At 44.0% G+C, this 20,872-nt stretch overlaps 1 protein-coding gene across 2 annotated transcripts in view; it reads left to right on the top strand.

Annotated features, from left to right (window-relative positions):
• Positions 1-20,872, top strand: part of HOOK3 (hook microtubule tethering protein 3) — a 93,872-nt gene that overhangs the window by 53,446 nt on the left and 19,554 nt on the right. Inside the window, exons 11-15 of one of the 2 annotated variants that reach the window (XM_086628954.1) lie at positions 1,372-1,573; positions 4,973-5,083; positions 7,999-8,086; positions 8,680-8,749; positions 20,732-20,872. In XM_086628954.1, coding sequence (XP_086485080.1) covers positions 1,372-1,573; positions 4,973-5,083; positions 7,999-8,086; positions 8,680-8,749; positions 20,732-20,872 — 612 coding nt within the window. The remainder of the gene's footprint in view (positions 1-1,371; positions 1,574-4,972; positions 5,084-7,998; positions 8,087-8,679; positions 8,750-20,731) is intronic. The other variant, XM_086628955.1, reaches the window with a different exon arrangement.

Genomic DNA, 20,872 nt, shown 5'->3' with positions numbered 1-20,872 from the left:
CATAATTCTGCTTAAGTAAATTAGTTATTTATTATGTACGTAATAACTATTAGTAACCTTACCAATTCTACACCATCTTATGGTCATATCAAGTCACTAACTGGTCTCTTGAGTATTCTGTACTCACCTTCATTATGACTTGGGCATCTGTTCTCATGAGGGAACTGGACCTTTTCCTTTCGTGGATTTGCATTATTTGGACTTTGGGTGGCACTTTTGATTCATCATATAATGCTAATATGAGCAACATCTGTTACAGCTTTCTCTTCCACTGGATTTTAGCACCCAAAGTGTGCTAGGGGTTCATAGGGTGGGGCAGCCCCTTTTACTGTGGAACATAATCCTTCAGTGGTGACGACTTGCTGCCATAGGTTATTCAGAACAGTTATCCACCACCCACCTGTATCACTCTTTCTGGCAAGTCTAGCAAGACTTTATTACTGCCTTTTCTAATTCACCAGCAGCTTTCTACCAAAGCTGTCTGTCTTTACCTCCTCTGTCATTAATATCAGGAAGGAGCCATCATGCTGCACAATTGCCTAAACTCTGTGGGTGGCATGGTTTCAAAGAGTAATTCCTTGCCTCAGAGAGAGGCTCTGCACGTCATTGGGAGATTTGGCTTGCTCCAGTGTCCCATAAATGGACCATCAATTCAATGGAGGATTCTCCAGATTTCACAGGAATTTGAGTCTGTAAATCAGTTGGTTCTGAAATTAATCTGGGGATAGTAATAGTAGCGAGGGTGTGGGTAGTTGGGGATGAGGGCTATTGCTGTCCTAACAGTGCACCAGGTGGATTGAAAGAACTCTGAAATGTTGTGAACGGAGCCTGGTATTTCACTTTTTTCAGAACGAATCAGGCTCTAAATCTGTTGTGGTACTTCTGTATACTCAGAAGTACAGTATACCACTGTATACTCAGTGGTCACTGAGTATATGCTGCCCAGGAGATGGATCTTTATGATTTTGTTCCGGCTACCATTAAAACAAATTGAAGGGTAGAAAATTTTATTCTTTTCCTTGCAAAATGAAGAACTGAGGATCAATTTAGAATTGAAAGGAAATGGGTGGGAGTGAAGATGCTTTAACTATTATTTTAATATTGGAAGCAGATAAGGCAGCTGTGTTAGGAAGAGGGATAATGTCCAGAAGTATCTCCATCAGCAGCTCTTCAAGTTGACAAATAGTAATGGGAGGAAAGCAGACAATTTAAAGTGAAAAAATTAGTAATAGAAGTATATGATTGCTCTCTTGTTCTCCCCATGATGTCTCAGAATGTCTTCTGCATTAAGACAAAATACTAAGGAAGCTTCAGGACATTTTATTCTGCTAGTTTTCATAATACAAATTTGATACAAATCTGTCCCTCTAGGCATTCTTCTGATAAAGTAGCAAAGCTAGAAAGCCAGGTAGAATCATACAAAAAGAAATTGGAAGACCTGGGTGATTTGCGACGGCAAGTGAAACTTTTAGAAGAGAAGAATACAATGTACATGCAAAATACTGTGAGCCTGGAAGAAGAGCTAAGGAAGGCCAATGCAGCACGCAGTCAGCTGGAAACATACAAGAGACAGGTAAGAACAGACGTCATTATCGTTCTCATATTGCTCAATGCTTTCTCTTCATAACATGGCTAATACCTCAAAGTGAAAAAGATACTAACTTAACAGCTCCTTGTGTTCACAAGACTTCCATGTTTTACAGGTGCTACTTTTGTCCTCCTTTCCTGCAACTGTTATCATTATTTCAAGTTTACATTAGTTTGCCAATAAGCAATATTCCTTACTTTTTAAAAAAATCAACGGATGCTAAGGTTTTTTCTCAAATTAATTCCTAATTCATATTCAGTAGTGGAACTTGAATTAGAGCCTCTTCTTTCAGAAAGTGTCCACTTTTCACTTAGAAATTTCCATCAGTGAGGAACACACTACAGCTGAAATAAGTTATTCCTGTGGTTAAGTAACATCTTTTCTTTAAGGTTCTGCTTTGTCTGATACATCCAAATTTGTCCAGTTGTGAAGAGAGAAGGATGCGTATCATCCCTGTTGTTTATATGCATGCAGCAGAGTACACAAAATGTGTCACCAGCACACTCTGGAGTGAAAGACATCTGTTTATCCCCTCCTGCTTAACAAAGTGCCATGTGATCTTGTTTCTGTAAAGGTGGAAGATGTGCTTAATCTTCTCTCTGCTTCTACACTGTGTTGACATGACATCAGCCCGGGATACTTGTTACAGGGCCAGACAGAGCCTGCTTCATTAAAGTAGTAGTGCCTGCTATTTATTTCTGCCTGCTCATAAGCTGGAATGGTCATGGCACAGGAGTCGCTTTATGTCAGCTTACAGCACAATAAAAATACAGAAACAACCACTAACAACATTGCCAGCCTAGGAGCAGTGTGTGTCCCTAAGACTTGACAGCTTTTGCCCTGCACCTGGCTGTCTTAGTTATTAAGACAACTAGCTTTGGCCTGTATGGACTAATTGTAAATACAGTCCAAACGGTTCCACCAGAAAAAAGAACTTGGACAGGAAAAGTGCTGAAATAACAGGCAATCAAAAGGAAAAGTAAATGTAGAAAGCAGTCGCCTTTCACACGAGTAGTATGGTGTTTACTGGCAACAAATATTTTGCTCCTTTGGACAGCTGAGTCTGTGATATAGTTGTGTAACCTTGACATCTGCATCTGATCATTCTTATTTCAACAATAATGAGGATTTTGGAAGAGGCAATCCCATCTTTTAGTGCTGCAAAAGTACTCCTCCTTTTCTTCATCATTCCCTGTGTTTTATGGGTAGGATTTCATGTCTGAGGAGCTGTTGATTTGTACAAAACTGTGCCACTGGCTGAGGCTGGAGTAAACCTCAGGTGTCTCGTGACAGACATGAATTTTCTTCACCTAACCACAGTGCCTCAAAACGCGCACACAGTGTGTTTGCCCTCAGTGTCTGTAAGGCTGGACTCGTTTTGAGACCTGCCTGTGAATCATGAGCTGTCACAAAATTAATTTCTGGGAATCCTAAATTGTGCTATAAGGATTAATCCAGGTATAAGGATTCTGATGTTATGTCACTGCTGAGCACTAGTGTGCCCCTTTAGTGGAATGTCTGGTGTGTGAGGGATCCAGCCCTACTCACAATGATGCCATCAGAGGAGTTACTTCTTCGGCATAGAAGCTCTGTGCTGTGCAAATGAAAGTGCTTGGTTCAAATTCCTATAGAGATCTGCAAGGAAATTGAATCTTCACCCCCTTCAGCAGTTTCTGTGAGATGAGGCTAGTGGTGGTATATTGTGCTGTGAGATCTAACAGCATTTACTTATTTAAGAGCTTTTGTTCACTTTTCTGAAAGCAAGCACAAACGTTTTCTAGGAAATATTTTGTTGCAGCATGAAGAATTGAAATGTGAAGATCCCAGGATTATTTTTTGTAATTTTAATTCAGCCCCTTTGTGCATGTACATTCTGATTTAACAGTATGTCTTGCTTTCCTTTGCTGCAAGATTCCTGCTTTACTCATTCCACATGCCAGATAATGCTCAGTAAATGTGATGGCAGTTCATTATTTTTTTTATCTTCTGCATTACCGTGTAGCTGTGTATCTTTCTACACACTCTTAAGTCCTGATTCAAGACAATTTGTTTTCTGCTATGTTTTTCTACGTACCATTACCATAGCATGAGTGATTAGAAACATTAATGCATTAGTTTCCATTTGAGGTGAAAAATATACCTAATTTGCAAGTGAGAGCACAATCACAGGGGAAGGCCTGCATTTTATATTTTTTATACTTGCAGTTATGCTGATAGCCCCAGTGATGGATGTCACATCTGAGAAATGAAATATTTTCGTAACTAACATTTTTATATATTTTTTTTAATCTGATAATCTCAGAAATGGCAGGCCTGTGCTTTTTTTTGCAACCTTTAATTTAAGAACGACAACAGCAAAGCCCTTCTCTGAGACTTAAGACCATGCAGATTTTTAGGTCTGGTCGTTATTTTGCTCGACCTGTACTCAATGAAAATAAAAGGTAATTAGAACCACTAGGCAGTCTTAATGTAGGTGTGGCTACTGCTTTGCTTCACAACTTAAATTAATTGCTTTCTCTGTAATCTAAAAGCCATGAAAAAGCCTTCTTATGAATTGCTTCAGAAGCTGTACATCTTTAGCTGAGTCTTCATTCAGCTTTTGTGTTCACAGGTCAGTCTTTATTCAGCTTACTTGCTTCCATGCTCTCTGCATTATGAGCTTTACTAACATTCTGGGAATGATCCTTTGCCAGTAATGGCTGAGAATTTTGAAAAGACAAGACGTCGCTGATTTGCCTCCTGTTCACTGATTGTTTCTGCTCAGCTTTCAGATTTCTGCTCGTTTAATTTTAAAAGCTCTTTACTGATCTGTAGTTCAATGTATACATGGGACTTTTCTGAAGTAAAGAAAACTGTTTTAGAGCCTGTGGCTGAATCTTTGTGTTAGTGTATTAAAAATTATTAGGAGAATCTCAGGTCAAGAAACGTTGTCTGACTGCTTAAGCTGGTGGTTGAATTCTGAATGAAGCTTGTGAAATAGAGTTACAAAAGGTGTAGATAATTTGCTCTCTTCAGAGTTTTTTCTTTCCTAGGCTTCTCAGAAAGCAGAAGGATTTTTCTATTTTCCCTATGCTCTTTGATCCATAGAATTACTTAGCTTTTTTTCTGTAAAACCGTGCTTAGGCTTAAATTCTTGTTTTCAGATGTACTGAAAATACATCAGTTTTCGCTTCTTTTGCTTGTGCTAAGGCTTAATATTTAAATGGTGTTTGTTTTGCTGAAACACAGAACAGCTGATGAAAGCAGTTTTTAGTATGTCCTAGAGGTAACTATTTAACTTGTTTGCAACATCACTCGTGGTGTATGGTAATTGGCTACTTTGTCTTGTGTATTTTGTTTTAATATTAATATTTGCAGACAAATTATTGGTTCTTGTTCTCACAGGCAGTTGAACTACAAAACAGGTTATCTGAAGAATCCAAGAAAGCTGATAAATTAGATTATGAATGCAAACGACTGAAAGAAAAAGTAGACAGCCTCCAAAAAGAAAAAGATGTAAGTGCCAAGGTGTTTTTTTTTTTGATAGAAGCAGTAGCAACTTTGTGTCCTTTGTAACACAGGGATGTGGTAATTATAGTTAGCTGTTTACAGCAAGCTTTTTAAATTAGGAACTCTTTTTTCGCTTAAAATTTTCTAGTGTTTGTGTACAAGAGCCTTTTTAAACCTAAGAACTGTACAGCATGGAATACAGTGACTGTACAAAAACATATGCAACCCACTTTTAAGAGGAAAAGCCTTCATATTTCGAATCTGTAGTTGTTTCTTCACCATTTTCCATGAGAAGGTTAGTAAACACCCAGGATAATTGTAATGTATTCTGAAAAACTGCTTAAAGTAGGGTTTGTGCAGTATCATTCTAGAACTGAACTCCTGTTGCATTTTTTCTGAAGCATCCTTTGAGGTACCATCAGCGTGTTTCTCTTTGTGGAGTCATGACTACTACAGCAAGAGGCTTAGGAGTCATGTAAAGGGACATGTCCTTTGTGGCGATCTTGCCTTTTATGACAGCTCCTTGTTGATCTATCTTGTACTGCTGACATGGAACATAGAGGATGAATACCAGTCTGTTCCCTTCCTCTCTGTCACTTGCTGCTAGTGATTCTGCAATCAGTTGCTCTGTTGTCTCTTGCCAAGACTGATCCTTCAAACTTCTTTTGTGCACTATTGTTTCACACCTGTTTGTTTCCGCTTGTTTCTTAGAAATGTATATGCAGGTGCCTCACAGTACCTCAAACCAAGGCCAGCACTTTGAGTTAGCAATTTATTAGGCTTGTTTCAAGTATAAGCCTATCCATCCATCAGTCAGAACCTCTGTAGGCTTTTCCCTCCATAGTCATATTTCCTTCACAATTCTTTCCAGAATTTCCAGTCCCTGCACTTGAATAGCATTTGAACGGAAAGTTTTCAGTTATTTTCTGTTCGTAAGTCTGATTTCTGTATTTTATTAAATTTTCAAACTATTGTGAACACTTGTCCTTGATATTGCTTCCATCTGCCTTTCAGTTCAGACTGAAATGCCCATAGTAACTGTATTTGTACCATGCTTTGGCTTTCTTTTATGCTCTTTATTTAAAGTTTGTTTTTCTAATTATATTACGTTTGACAATGGTAAGGTTGTGTCTGTGGCTTACCCATTGCTTGGTGGACCATTTCATCTTGCACAAAGGATCTGAATTGCAGGCCATTGTCATATAGTTTTCTGCTTTACCCCCAGCAAACAGCTTTTTTTAGGGGTGGATGTTGTTTTTAATACATTTTTTTGAATGGTTATGCGTCTGTGAGAAGCAGATGACAGCTGAAGTCTCTCAACACTTGGATTAGTGATTACTACCTGTGTTACCTACTCTTTCTATTCCCTGTTGACACATATGTATTGGTAACATTGCTCACCACGGGTCACAAACTACTTAGTTATAATTTGGAGACAGTTACTGAAATTGATTTTGTCTTTGTCTTTATGTTTTGATGAAATGTGGTAGCTTGTTTGATATCTTCAACTATAGCTTGGAATTTTACCTCTGATGTGTTCTATGAAAAGTACCAAGATAATTTGATGAGTTGACTTTGTCCGCAGTGTACAAGTAAAGCCCTGCAGTGTTTTCTATTAACTAAAGTATTCTGGCATTTGATTAATCAACTTGGTGTTTTCTGACTGATGGTAGGAGTCTGCAACATCCTTGCTTTCAGCAGCTGAGTTTGAGCACTCCTCTGTGTGGCTCTCCTTCTATAGTATTTATGGTAAAACCAGTTTTTTCACCTGTGGGGTCTGTGAAATTGCTTCCAGTGCTAACAGAATGTACACCTTATTCAGATTGTTCTGACAGTTGCACCAGAGTTCACCTTGCAAGATTCAGAAATACAGCAGAAGCCTCTGACACATCTCAACAAAATGTTCTTTGCCAAAGTGATTCCAAGTCCTTGGATCTATTTGGGCTGAAAAATGAAATATATTTGAATCAAACTGTTAATAGGATGAAACGCAAGGAGCTGTCAGCTGATACAACTCCATACATACACAGAGCTGAGGTGTGTCTTTTAGTAATAGTGGACGTGTCTGATTCTGGAGCAAACTACAGTGTTGGTCTTTACATAGTTGCCATTTTTTTTCCTTTCATTTTTGAATCTTGCCAACCTTCTGGACAAAATCTTGATGCTACCTGTAGATTCTCATTTTCAGCCAAAAGGGCACTTGTGCCAAATTGGTAGAGTATTTACCTGAGGCTACTGAAGAGCCCATCTGTCTAGATCCCAAGGTGGTCCAGTCCTGTTCTTCAGTTCCCTTTGGACTGAGCATCAAGCAACTTGTTTTCTTCCCTAGCTAGGGTGCTGGTGAATAACAAGGCCATTTGACAAACAGGAGGAAGAGAATATGGAAATGCTGCTCACACGTTCACTGTTGAAAGACAAATGGAATGAAATTAATGCAGTTTGTTTGTTATGTTGACTGTGTACTCACCTGTTTTTTATTTCACTCCTGTCTGAACCTTCTTAGTGAGGGTAAAAGTCTATGGTCTCTTAATTCACTTCCCTTTCCCTTGGAATCAGCCCTGATGAGGGGCAAAAAGGAGGATGGCTGTGTAGTGCCAGTGGATGCTGTTTCCTACCCGTTGTCAGAACTTTGTGTCACTAGTGTCTTGATTTTGTAAGCTTATGCCCTGATACTTTTACCCTCAGAAGTGTAATACAGAGCAGTAACCTTTCTCAAGAAAACACTGTTCACGTGGAATTTATAATATTTATGTTTATTCTGTTATGAAATAGACTGACATGCCTTAATTTAAAAATAATCTCTAGAGTTGCGTTAAATTCTTTTTAAAGTGTTGATGGCTATGCCTTTCTACAACTTGTGTACAGTTAAAGATGTCTTTGTAGTGCCAAGACTGATATTCACTCTCTTTCCAATTATTCAGAGATTAAGAACAGAAAGAGACTCTTTGAAAGAAACTATTGAAGAGCTTAGATGTGTACAAGCTCAGGAGGGTCAACTCACCACTACAGGTAAAGGACAAATAAGGAGATTAAATGTATCTTTTCTAAAGTTTACAGGACTTCTCGGGAGAGCATTGAATGCACTTTTGTTTAGCACAGGATAAATTTAAGCTTCTCTAAGATCAGCAGTGAAAAGCTGCTTCAGCTACTTATAACTTTGTAAGCATTAGAAAACTTCAAATGCTATTTCAATCAATCGTTAATATTAGTCTCCCTCCCCAGTGTGATATTTTTATAACGTATTTCTGATTTCTGTGTAGTTAAGTAATTTTCTTTAGAGAAATACTAAGTTCTCGTGTATATGATGTTTCATATGTTGCAATTTATTTCTGTGTGATGTTGCACAGCTTTGTAGTTCTTAGATAAGCTAATCAGCAGAAAATACACCTCAAAATTACTTCATCAGAAGGAAGATAAAAATAATAATTTTTCTCCAAATGAAATTATGCTTGTCTGTCTCTCTTGTTGTAGTGTGACTTTGTGTCATTTCCCATTGTCTATCATTACTCTGAAACTGTAAACTTTGACAACAATGTTTATTTCTGGTCTTTTAAAGGAAGTTGCAAGTCTGCTTACTGAATTCTTTACTTTTCCTAAACCAGGATTGATGCCTCTGGGAAGACAAGAGCCTTCAGACAGTTTAGCAGCAGAAATCATTACTCCTGAAATTAAGTAAGCTAATGTGTGCTTTGTTTTACTAACTTTTTACAATGTACCCATAAATGATTAGCTAGTTTTCAGTGTTAGAAGGTTTGTATAATTAATGTTTGGGATTTTTTCATCCTTTTAGATTTCTGCGCAACAGGAGCTGTTATGCTTAAGACAAAATTCAGTTGACCTCTCTGGAGTTTGTATTGTGCTCCAAAAGAAAAGGGAAAACAAAAAAACCTTCTATCATCATATTGTCTTTTCTTTTCACACAGAGAGTTCATATAACTGCAGCTTATATGTTCATTAGCAGACAGAAATGTTTGTAACGATATGTTGTGCAAGGAAAGAATTACTAACATTGTGAAAGGAAGAGCAGATTATAAATTTCATTTTGTATTATGACAAATGTTTATAGTCTATTAAAAGGAATAACAGCAGTGGCAGAGCTTAAAATCATTGTATCTTAAGATGTTGCAGGCTTTGTTTAGCCTTGCTAGTATGCTAAAAGTTTGACAGTCATATCTGAGAAATCTGTTAGCTCTTCAGGAAATCTTTTCCTTTATCTCTACCCATACTCATACAGTATTTTAACGCTTGGAAAGATCAATATAGGGTCAAAACATACTCTCCAGTAGTAAAATAATATCTTTCTAGAAAGCTAATAGTAATATAGATTAATTTTTCTTCCAGCTGTGCTGCTACACCTTTTTGCAAGAGCAATTCTTTTTGGTTTTGTTCGGAAACAACAAAGAGAAGAACAATGTTTTGAGGCAATGTTCGAAGTATGGAGTTACTGTATTAACCTTCCACATGCTTGTGAGAGAGGGGAGATAAATACCCGAGCATAGCCTGTGGTTTCACTGACTCCTCATCTTTGGCTCCTGAAGATGAGTTTTGGATTTCATGCAAACATACAGCCATGTAATCTGTTTGCAGCTGCTAAACTTGGTCTCCATGACTACTTGATAAAGGCAGACCATATCAATGTCTGCTATAGGACTGGAACTTTCTGTTCTGGAGTTCTGGGCTGCTGCTTCTGCTGATGAAGGGGGAAGACTGCACAAGGCAGCCCAGCTACCAGAGTAGCTACTGCTACTCTCTTGTACCTTCGTGGTGACAGAGCATGGGTCTGTTCTCAAGCACCTTTCCCCGTCTCATAGAGAAGACCTGCAGACCAAATGGGAGAGTTTCATGTGGCAGATACAGTCTGTGGCCTGTCAATTGCACCTGAGGAAATCAACTAGTTAAGTGACATGAGGAGTTGGCAGGGCTTGTTAAAAGAGCTTTACACAAGATCTGGAGGAAGAAGGAGATAAAACCAGGCTCACTAGAGATAAGCCTGGGGGCATTACACCAATATTTGAGGGATGATGTGCTAGTGAGGTCCTTCAGTCTGCTCCATGATGAGCATGTTTGAAATGTCCCTGTACTAACAAGTGCAGCACCTTAGTCATCTTAAGGGATGGAGATGCACACGACAGCAGAGACGTAAAGATTGTTGATGTGTTAGAAACTACGGAAGCTCCTGAGAGTGGTCACATAGGAATTAAGGCTTCTGCCCCAAAAAAGGTGTCAGGATCAATAGCCCAACTGAAGTGCATCTACACCAGTGCATGCAGCATGGGCAACAAACAGGAGGAGCTGGAAGCCCTTGTGCAGCAGGAAAACTATGATATAGTTGCCATCACAGAAACGTGGTGGGATGGCTTGCACACTGGAGTGCTGCAGTGGATGGCTGTAAACTCTTCAGAAGGGATAGGCAAGGAAGGAGAGGTGGTAGGGTAGCCCTGTATGTTGAGAGTGTTTTCATTGTCCAGAGCTTAATGATAGTGGCAATAGGGTTGAGTGTTTGTGGGCAAGAGTGCTTGTGTTCCAGGGGGAAGGCCAACAAGGCAGATAATCATGGTAGGAGTCTGTTATAAACCACTCAACGAGGATGAAGTGGCAATGAAACATTTTATAAGGAGCTGGGAGAAGTCTCACAATCGCTAGCCCTTGTTCTTGTGGGGGACTTCAGCTTACCAGAGTTCTGCTGGAAATACAATACAGCAGAGAGGAAACAGTCTAGGAGGTTCCTGGAGTGTGTGCAAGAACTTCCTGACACAGTTGATGAGGGAGCCAACAAAGGAAGGTGCCCCTCTGGACCTGTTGTTTGTAAACAGAGAAGGACTTGTGGGTGATATCTTGGGCACAGTGATCATAGAATCACAGAATGGTTATGGTTGGAAGGGACCTCAGAGATCATCTAGTTCCAACCCCTCTGCCATGGGCAGGGACACCCGCTACACCAGGTTGCTTAAAGCCGCATCCAGCCTGGCCTTGAACACTTCCAGGATTTTTGGTTCTTGGAGAAGTACGGAGAGGGGTCAGCAGAACTGATGTCTTGAACTTCCGGAGGGCAGACTTAGGCCTATTTCGGGGCCTGGTTGACTGAGTCCCTTAGGAGGCAGTCCTGAAGGGCAAAGGAGTCCAGGAGGTCTGGATATTCTTCAAGAAGGAAATATTAAAGGTGCAGGAGCAGGCCATCCTCATGCACCGAAAGACTAGTTGTCAGGGAAGAAGACCAGTCTGGCTGAACAGACAGCTTTGACTGGAAGTCAGGGAAAAAAGGAGAGTTTGATCTCTGGAAGAATGAGCAGGCCACTCAGGAGGACTACAAGGATGTTGTGAGGTTGTGCGGGGAGAAAATTAGAAGGCCCAAGCCCAACTACAACTTAATTTGACTACTGCAGTGAAAGACAAAAAAGTTTCTATAAATCCATTAGCAACAAAAGGGGAGCTAAGACGAATCCCCATCCTTTATTGGATGGGAGGGAGAAACATAGTAAAAAAGACTGAGGAAAAGGCTGAGGTACTTAATGCCTTCTTTGCCGCAGTCTTTAACAGTACGACCAGCTGTTCTCAGAGTACCCACCTGCTGAACTAGAAGACACAGATGGGGAGTAGAATGAAGCCCCCATAATGAGGGACTGGTGGGCGATGTGAAACTTAAGGACAGCCTTGGCTGCGGTGACCACGACACGGTGGAGTTCAAGATCCATGGGGCAGCAAGGAAACTATTCAGCAAGCTCTGTGCCCTAGACTTCAAGAAGGCGGACTTCGGCCTCTTCAAGGACCTGATGGGCAAAGTGCCGTGGGAGGCAGCCCTGGAGGGACAATGGGCCCAGGAAAGTTGGTCTGCATTCAAGGAGCACCTCCTCCAAGCTCAGCAGAGGTGCATCCCGATGAAGAACAAGTCGGGCAAAAAGACCAGGAAGCCTGCGTAGATGAGCAAGGAGCTCCTGGACCAACTGAAAATGAAGAGGTTAGCCTATAGAGGGTGGAAGCGGAGACAGATAGCCTGGGAGGAATACAGAGAAGCTGTACGAGTGACCAGGGATCAGGCGAGGAAGGCTAAAGCCCTGAAGGAATTGAATTTGGCAAGGGATATAAAAAGCAATAAGAAATGCTTCTATAGGTATGTAGGGGACAAAAGGAAGTTCAAAGAGAATGTAGGCCCCCTCCAGAAGGATACTGGTGCTCTGGTTACCTGGGACATAGAGAAGGCTGAGTTACTCAATGACTTTTTTGCCTGAGTCTTCACTGTTAAAGCCTCTTGTCTTACCACCCAAGCTGTGGAAAGAACTAGCAGGAACTGTGAGGATGAACCACCGCCCACTGTACTTGAAGAGCAGGTTCGGGAACATCTGAGGAACTTGAAGGTGCACAAGTCCATGGGACCTGATGAGATCCATCCACAGGTCCTGAAGGAACTGGCAGATGAAGTTGCCAAGCCACTGGCCATTGTATTTGAGAAGTCATGGCGGTCTGGCGAGGTCCCTGATGACTGGAAGAGAGGGAACATAACCCCCATTTTTAAAAAGGGGAACAAGGAGGACCCGGGCAACTACAGGCCGGTCAGCCTCACCTCTGTGCCTGGCAAGATCATGGAGCAGATTCTCCTGGGAACCATGCTAAGGCACATGGAGAGCAAGGAGGTGGCGGGTGACAGCCAACATGGCTTCACCAAAGGCAGATCGTGCCTGACCAACTTGGTGGCCTTTTATGATGGGGTGACAGCATCGGTGGACAAGGGTCGACCAACGGATGTCATCTACCTGGACTTGTGCAAAGGTTTTGACACTGTCCCGCACGACATTCTTCTCTCTAAACTAGAGAGGCATGGGTTTGATGGATGGACCACTCGGTGGATAAGGAATTGGCTCAATGGCCGCACTCAGAGAGTAGTGGTTAACGGCTCGATGTCCAAGTGGAGACCGGTCACGAGTGGCGTCCCTCAGGGGTCCGTGTTGGGCCCAGCCCTCTTCAACATCTTTGTCGGTGACGTGGACAGTGGCATGGAGTGCACCCTCAGCAAGTTCGCCGATGACACCAAGCTGTGTGGTGCCGTCGACACGCTGGAAGGGAGGGATGCCATCCAGAGGGACCTCGACAGGCTGGAGAGGTGGGCCCGTACCAACCTTATGAAGTTTAACCAGGCCAAGTGCAAGGTCCTACATCTGGGTCGTGGCAATCCCAGGCACAAATACAGACTGGGCGGAGAATGGATCGAGAGCAGCCCTGAGAAGGACTTGGGAGTACTGGTGGACGAGAAGCTCAATATGAGCTGGCAATGTGCTCTTGCGACCCAGAAGGCCAACTGTGTCCTGGGCTGCATCAAGAGGAGAGTGGCCAGCAGGTCGAGGGAAGTGATTCTGCCCCTCTACTCTGCCCTCGTGAGACCTCACTTGGAGTATTGCGTCCAGTTCTGGAGTCCCCAACATAAGAAGGACGTGGACCAGTTGGAGAGGGTCCAGAGGAGGGCCACGAAGATGATAAGAGGGCTGGAGCACCTTTCCTATGAGGACAGGCTGAAAGAGTTGGGGCTGTTCAGCCTGGAGAAGAGGAGGCTCCGGGGTGACCTTATAGCGGTCTTCTAGTACCTCAAGGGGGCCTACAAGAAAGATGGGGAGAGGCTGTTCAGGAGGGCCAGTTGTGATAGGACAAGGGGTAATGGTTTTAAAATAGAGGGAGGTAGATTCAGATTGGATATTAGGAAAAAATTTTTTACCATGAGAGTTGTAGAACACTGGAACAGGTTGCCCAGAGAGGTGGTGGATGCTCCATCCCTGGAGACGTTCAAGGCCAGGTTGGACGAGGCCCTGAGCAACCTGATCTAGTTGGAGATATCCCTGTTCCTTGCAGGGGGGTTGGACTAGATGACCTTTGAAGGTCCCTTCCAGCCCTAACGATTCTATGATTCTATGATAATTCAAAGCGAAATGGCTAGGGACCTGCGACATCACTTAGACTTATGAGTCCAGATGGGGTCCACCCAAGGGTATGGAGGATGCTGGTGGAAGTGCTCACCAAGCCACTTGCCATTGTCCGTCAGCAGTCCTGGCTAACTGGAGAGGTCCCAGTTGACTGGAGGTTAGGAAATATGATGCCCATCTGAAAGAAGGGCTGGAAGGAGCATCCAGGGAACTACAGGCTTATCAGTCTGAGATCAGTGCTGGGGAAGGTTATGTAGCAGCTCATCTTGAGTGCCATCACACAGCACGTACGGGACAACCAGGTGATGAGGCCCAGTCAACGTGGCTTTGTGAAAGGCAGATCGTGCTTGACCAACCTGATCTCCTTCTCACTAAGATGACCTGCTTAGTGAATGAGCCCATTGAATTAGGTAATGAATGAATGTCAGTTGAGAAGCTCTAGAAAACTTGACAAATCATATATTCCCACAGTATAGCCAAGGCAGCTTCCCAGATAAATTGTTCTGGTGTCAGAGTGTAGTCAGTGGCTCAGTAGGAGCTCATGCTAAGTGCTGTGATTGAAGTCCTCATCTGTTAGTTGCTAGGGGATGGTTTTGCTGTTGACTTTACAAGGGCCCAGATTCTAACCTTTAATTTTAGGCCTTGCCAAGGTAATGCAGGACTGCCCTGAAGTAGATCTCTGCATTAGTTGTCTCTGACGGCAGATCAAGAATTACCTCTGCTGCTGTTTGCTGCATGTATAAAGTCATTTGGAAAACTGCATATCCTTCAGTCTCCTTTGTGCTGTGTGTCAGTTCCAGACTGAAAGCAGGTTCCATTTCTCAGATAAAAATTTCTTGCTACTGTCTTGTTGCTTTGGATCTGAGAGATCGATCCATACAACGTGAAGAGCATTGCTGGTAGAGAGAGAGATCCAGGACAGCTGGGAAGCCTTGCCTGTCCCCTGGTGACTTTATTCCTTGCTTTATGTTATCATAGAATCATAGAATAGTTTGGGTTGGAAGGGACCTCAATGATCGCCTCATGTGAATCGTCCTGCCATGAGCAGTGATACCTGCCACTAGATGAGATTGCTTAAAGGCTCATCCAGCCTGGCCTTGAACACTTCCAGGGATGAGGCATCCACAGCTTCTCTGGCAACCCGTCCGGGTGCTTCACCACCCTCATTGTGGTGAATATATCTAATCTAAATCTACCCTCTTTCACTTTAAAGCCATTGCCTCTTGTCCTATCACTAAACACCCTTGTAAAAAGTCCTTCTCCAGCTTTCTTGTAAGCCCCATTTAGGTACTGAAAGGCTGCTAGAAGGTCTCCCCAGAGCCTTCTCTTCTCCAGGCTGAACAACGCTAACTCTTGCAGCCTGTCTTCACAGGAGAGGTGCACCAGCCCTCGGATCCATCTTTGTGGTCCTCCTCTGGACTTGCTCCAGCAGCTCCATGTCCTTCTTGATTTGACTCCAGATTTGAATGCAATACTCCAGGTAGGGTCTCATGAGAGCAGAGTAGAGGGGCAGAATCACCTCCCTTGACCTGCTGGCCACACTTCTTTGGATGCAGCCCAGAACATGGTTGGCTTTCTGGGCTGCAGGTGCACATTACTGGCTTATGTTGAGCTTCTCATCAACCAACACCCCCAAGTCCTTTTCTTCCGTGCTGCTCTCAATCCATTCTCCGCCCAACCTGTACTTGTGCTTGGGATTGCCCCGACCCTTGTGCAGGACCTTGCATTTGGCCTTGTTGAACTTAATGAGATTCTTATGGGCCCACCTCTGTTGTGGTTTAGCCCAGCTGGCTAAACCATGCAGCCACTCACTTTCTCCTCCCCCTTGGTGGAGTGGAGAGAAGAAAAACGTAACAAAAAGCTTGAGGATATGAGCTTGAGGATACCGGTTTGATATAAGCTAGGAGTGTGCCCAGGTGGCCAAAAAGGCCAATGGGGTATTGGCATGTATCAAGAATAGTGTAACCAGCAGGAATAGGGAAGTGATCCTGCCCCTGTACTTGGCACTGGTGAGGCCGCACCTGGAATATTGTGTCCAGTTTTGGGCCCCTCGCTTTAAGAGAGATATTGAGCTCCTGGAGTGGGTCCAAAGAAGGGCGACTAAACTGGTCAAGGGGCTGGAAAATAAAACTTATGAGGAGCGGCTGAGGGAGTTGGGGCTGTTTAGCCTGGAGAAGAGGAGACTGAGGGGAGACCTGATTACAGCCTACAAATACTTGAGAAGGGATGGTGGGGAGGTAGGGGAAGGGCTCTTTACATTAGTGTTGGGTGATAGAACAAGAGGAAATGGGTATAAGCTTAGTCAGGGGAGATTCAGGTTGGATGTTAGGAAGTATTTCTTCTCTGAAAGGGTTGTCAGCCACTGGAATAGGCTGCCCAGGGAGGTGGTTGAGTCCCCATCCCTGGATGTGTTTAAGAATAGGGTGGATGATCTACTTAGCGATATGGTTTAATGGGGGTTAGGGACGATTAGACTGGATGATCTCTAAGGTCTTTTCCAACCTAGAAATCTATGAAATCTATGATAGAAATAAGAACAGATAGGGATCACCCACCAATCGTGGCCCTGGCCAAAACAGACTCGTCTTGGGGATAAATTAATTTAACTCATTAACAGTTACTTCAGAGGATAATGAGGAATAAAGCCAGATTTTAAAAACACCTTCCCCACACCACTCCTTTCTTCACTGCTCTACCTCCTCCCCACAGTGGCACAGGGGGACAGGGACTGGGGGCCGTTGCAGATCAGTTTGTCACACATTGTTTTTGCTGCTCCTTCCTTAAAGGAGGAGGACTCCTTACACTCTTCTGCTCCAACATGAGGCTCCTCCTAACAGGCAAATAGTCCAGAGACTTCTCCAGTGTGAATCCTTCCCACAGGATGCAATCTTTACCCATCAGATAGCTCCAGTGCAGACTTTTGCCACAGAGTCACAGCTTCTTAGGGTGCAGCCACCCGCTCCAGCATGAAGTCCTTTCCCACAGACTTCAAATTAATCTCTGCTCCACTCTCAGTCTCCTTCAGTGTTGGGCGTCCTTCCCATGGAGGCAGTCCTTTAAGAACTCTTCTAGGCACAGGCATCTCTGCTGGTCATTGACATAGAGAGCAACACCTTCTCCTCATCTTCCCAGCCTGCCCTTCCTGAGCAAACTATATCCTTCCATTCCAACACTCCAGTCATAGGATTCATCCCACCACATCTCTGTGATGCCGATAAGATCATAGCCCTGCAGGTGTGCACACATCTCCACCTCCTCTTGTTTATTCTCTGTGTTTCATGCGTTTGCATAGAGGCATTTACGTTGGGTCCCTGATGAATCTGACTTGCTGGCTGAAGTGGCTGGAATTCCCCTCTGCTGCTCTTCAGGTGCTCTCAGCTTGTCTTGGCCAAGCCTGATATTACCCCCTGCCCTCTTCAAATCTGGTTTAAAACCTTGTCAATGAGCCCCGCTAGCTCATAAGCAAAGACCCTCTTCTTCTTTTGAGAAAGGTGGATGCCATCTGATGCCAGCACGTAAGCCATCTCATTATCGAAAAACCCAAAATTGTGGTGGTGACACCAGCCACAGAGCCATGTTTCTTCCAGTGCTGCTGTCCACAACTGGAAAGAGAGGAAAAGATAACCTGTGCCCCAGATTGTCTTAACCAACTGTCCCAAGGCCCTGAAGTGTCTTTTGATTGCCCTTGGACTACACATTGCAGCTTCTTCGACCTTCTTCTTGGACCTTGTTCTCACCAACAATGAAGGACTGGTGGGGAATGTGATGCTCAAGGACAGCCTTGGCTGCAGTGATCATGAAATGGTGGAATTCAAGATTCTTAAGGAAGCAAGGAGGGTGCATAGCAGGCTCACTACCCTGGATTTCAGGAAAGCAGACTTTGGCCTCTTCAGGGATCTCCTCACTAGAGTACAATGGGACGAGGCCCTGGAGGGAAGAGGGGCACAATAAAACTAGTTAATATTCAAGGATCGCCTCCTCCAAGCTCAGGAGCGGTGCATCCCAACAAAGAGACAGTCAGGTAGGAACACCAGGAGGCCTGCATGGATGAACAAGGAGCTCCTGGACCAAGTCAAACACAAAAAGGAGGCCTATAGGGGGTGGAAGCAAGGACAGGTAGCCTGGGAAGAATACAGAGAGATTGTCTGAGCTACTAGAGATCAGGTTAGGAAAGCTAAAGCTAAAGCCCTGGTAGAGTTAAATCTGGCCAGGGACATCAAGGGCAACAAGAAAAACTTCTATAGATATATCAGTGATAAAGAGATCTAGGGAAAACGTAGGCCCTCTCCGGAAGGAAATGGGGGACCTGGCTAACCAGGATATGGAGAAGGCTGAGGTTCTCAATGACTTCTTTGCCTCAGTCTTCACGGGCAAGAGCTCCAGCGGCACAGCCCAAGTCATGGAAGGCAAAGGCAGGAACTGGGGAAATGAAGAACCACCCACTGTAGGAGAAGATCAGGTCCGTGACTATCTTAAAAACCTGAAGGTGGACAAGTCCATGGGACCAGAGGAGGTGCATCCGTGGGTCCTGAGGGAACTGGCAGATGAAGTTGCTAAGCCACTATCCATCATATTTCAGAAGTCGTGGCAATCTGGTGAAGTTCCCAATGACTCGAAGTGGGGAAACATAGCCCCCATCTTTAAAAAGGGGAAAAAAGAAGACCCAGGGAACTACAGGCCAGTCAGTCTCACCTTTGTGCCCAGCAAGATCATGGAGCAGATCCTCCTGGCGACTATGCTAAGGCACATAGAAAATAAGAAGGTGATTGGTGACAGCCAACATGGCTTTACTAAGGGCAAATCCTGCCTGACTAATTTGGTGGCCTTCTATGATGAGGTTACAGCATTGATGGATAGGGGAAGAGCAACTGACATCATCTGCCTGGACTTATCCAAAGCATTTGATACTGTCCCACACAACATCCTTGTCTCTAAACTGGAGAGACATGGTTTTGATGGATGGACCACTCGGTGGATAAGGAATTGGCTGGATGGTCGCACTCCAAGAGTTGTGGTCAACAGTTCAATGTCCAAGTGGAGGCCAGTGATGAGTGGTGTTCCTCAGGGGTCAGTACTGGGACCAGTGTGCTATTGAACATCTTTGTTGGAGACATGGACAGTGGGATTGAGTGCACCCTCAGCAAGTTTGCAGATGACACGAAGTTGTGTGGTGTTGTGGACACGCTGGAGGGAAGGGATGCCAACCAGAGGGACCTTGACAGGCTGGAGAGGTGGGCCTGTGAGAACCTCATGAAGTTCAACAAGGCCAAGGGCAAGGTCCTGCATGTGGGTCAGGGCAATCCCAAGCACAAGTACAGGCTGGGTGGAGAATAGATTGAGAGCAGCCCAGAGGAAAAGGCCTTGGGAGTGCTGGCAGATGAAAAGCTCAACATGAACCAGCAATGTGCGCTGGCAGCCCAGAAAGCCAACTGTATCCTGGGCTGTATCAAAAGAAGTGTGGCCAGCAGGTTGAGGGAAGTGATTCTGCCCCTCTACTCAGCTCTCGTGATTCCCCACCTGGAATACTGTGTTCAGCTCTGGGGTCCCCAACACAAGAAGGACATGGAGCTGCTGGAGCGGGTCCAGAGGAGGGCCACGAAGATGATCCGAGAGCTGGAGCACCTCTGCTATGAAGACAGACTGAGAGAGTTGGGGCTGTTCAACCTGGAGAAGAGAAGGCTCCAGCATGATCTTATAGCAGCCTTCCAATAACTAAAGGAGTCCTACAGGAAAGCTGGGGAGGGACTTTTTACAAGGGCGTGTAGTGATAGGACAAGGGGAAACGGATTTAAACTGAAAGAGGGCAGATTTTGATTAGATCTAAGGAAGAAATTTTTTACATTGAGGGTGGGTGCGGCACTGGAACAGGTTGCCCAGAGAAGCTGTGAATACTCCATCCCTGGAAGTGTTCAAGGCCAGGTTGGATGAGGCTTTGGGCAACCTGGTGTAGTGGAGGATTTCTCTGCCCATGGCAGGGGGGTTGGAACTAGATGATCTTTGAGATCCCTTCCAACCCTAACCATTCTATGATTCTATGATTCTTCACTACCCACATGGAAGAGCAGTAATGGGTAATAGACCTAGGGCCATACCAGGCTAGAAAGTTTCCCAGCAATGTTCTTAACTTCGGCCCCAGGAAGGCAGCAGACTACCCTAAGAGGAGGGTCATTGTGGCATACTGAACCCTCTCTTCCTCTTCTCTCAAAGAAGAACTGCCTACAACTATAACACGTCTTTTCTTCCTCATGGAGGTGGTTGTGGTAGGGGGGGATAGGCCTTTCTAACCCTGGCAACATCTCTGCTGTAAAAGGACTGTTGTCCACTTCATCCATTGACTGGCCTTCCACATCCAGAGCCTCATACCTGTTGTGCAGAGGTACCTGGGAAGGCAGGGTGGGCAAGGATGGGGTTTGCTTGCCACCCTGAGCACAGGTTTGCCTCCATTCACTCCTTTCCTTTAAGCAACTGCCTTCAGCCTGGTGGGGGAAGGATACAGGACCCTCTTGATCTTGTTTTTTTTCTGGTAACTGTTCCTGTTTCTGTCTCAGGGGGAGGAGAGCATGGTTCCACCAGTGCTTTCTACAATTACAACTCCTGTAATCAGGTTTGTGTTTGGGTGTTTGAAGACATGATTGTTGTTTCAGCTGTCTCCCTTAAATAGGCAAAGATGATCTCCTGTGGTAAACTGTTTTCTTCTTTGTGGTGATTGGTGTACTTTTTTCAACAAAATTGTATTTTATATGTTTAGGGAGAAACTAATTCGTCTGCAGCATGAGAACAAGATGTTAAAATTGAAACAAGAAGGTTCTGACAATGAAAAGATTGCCTTGTTACAGAGCCTTCTTGATGATGCAAATTTACGAAAGAATGAATTGGAGACAGAAAATAG

This window comes from Tauraco erythrolophus, chromosome Z, assembly GCF_009769465.1.
Source record: "Tauraco erythrolophus isolate bTauEry1 chromosome Z, bTauEry1.pri, whole genome shotgun sequence".
NCBI lineage: Eukaryota > Metazoa > Chordata > Aves > Musophagiformes > Musophagidae > Tauraco > Tauraco erythrolophus.
This window is presented reverse-complemented; position numbering and strand designations above follow the sequence as displayed.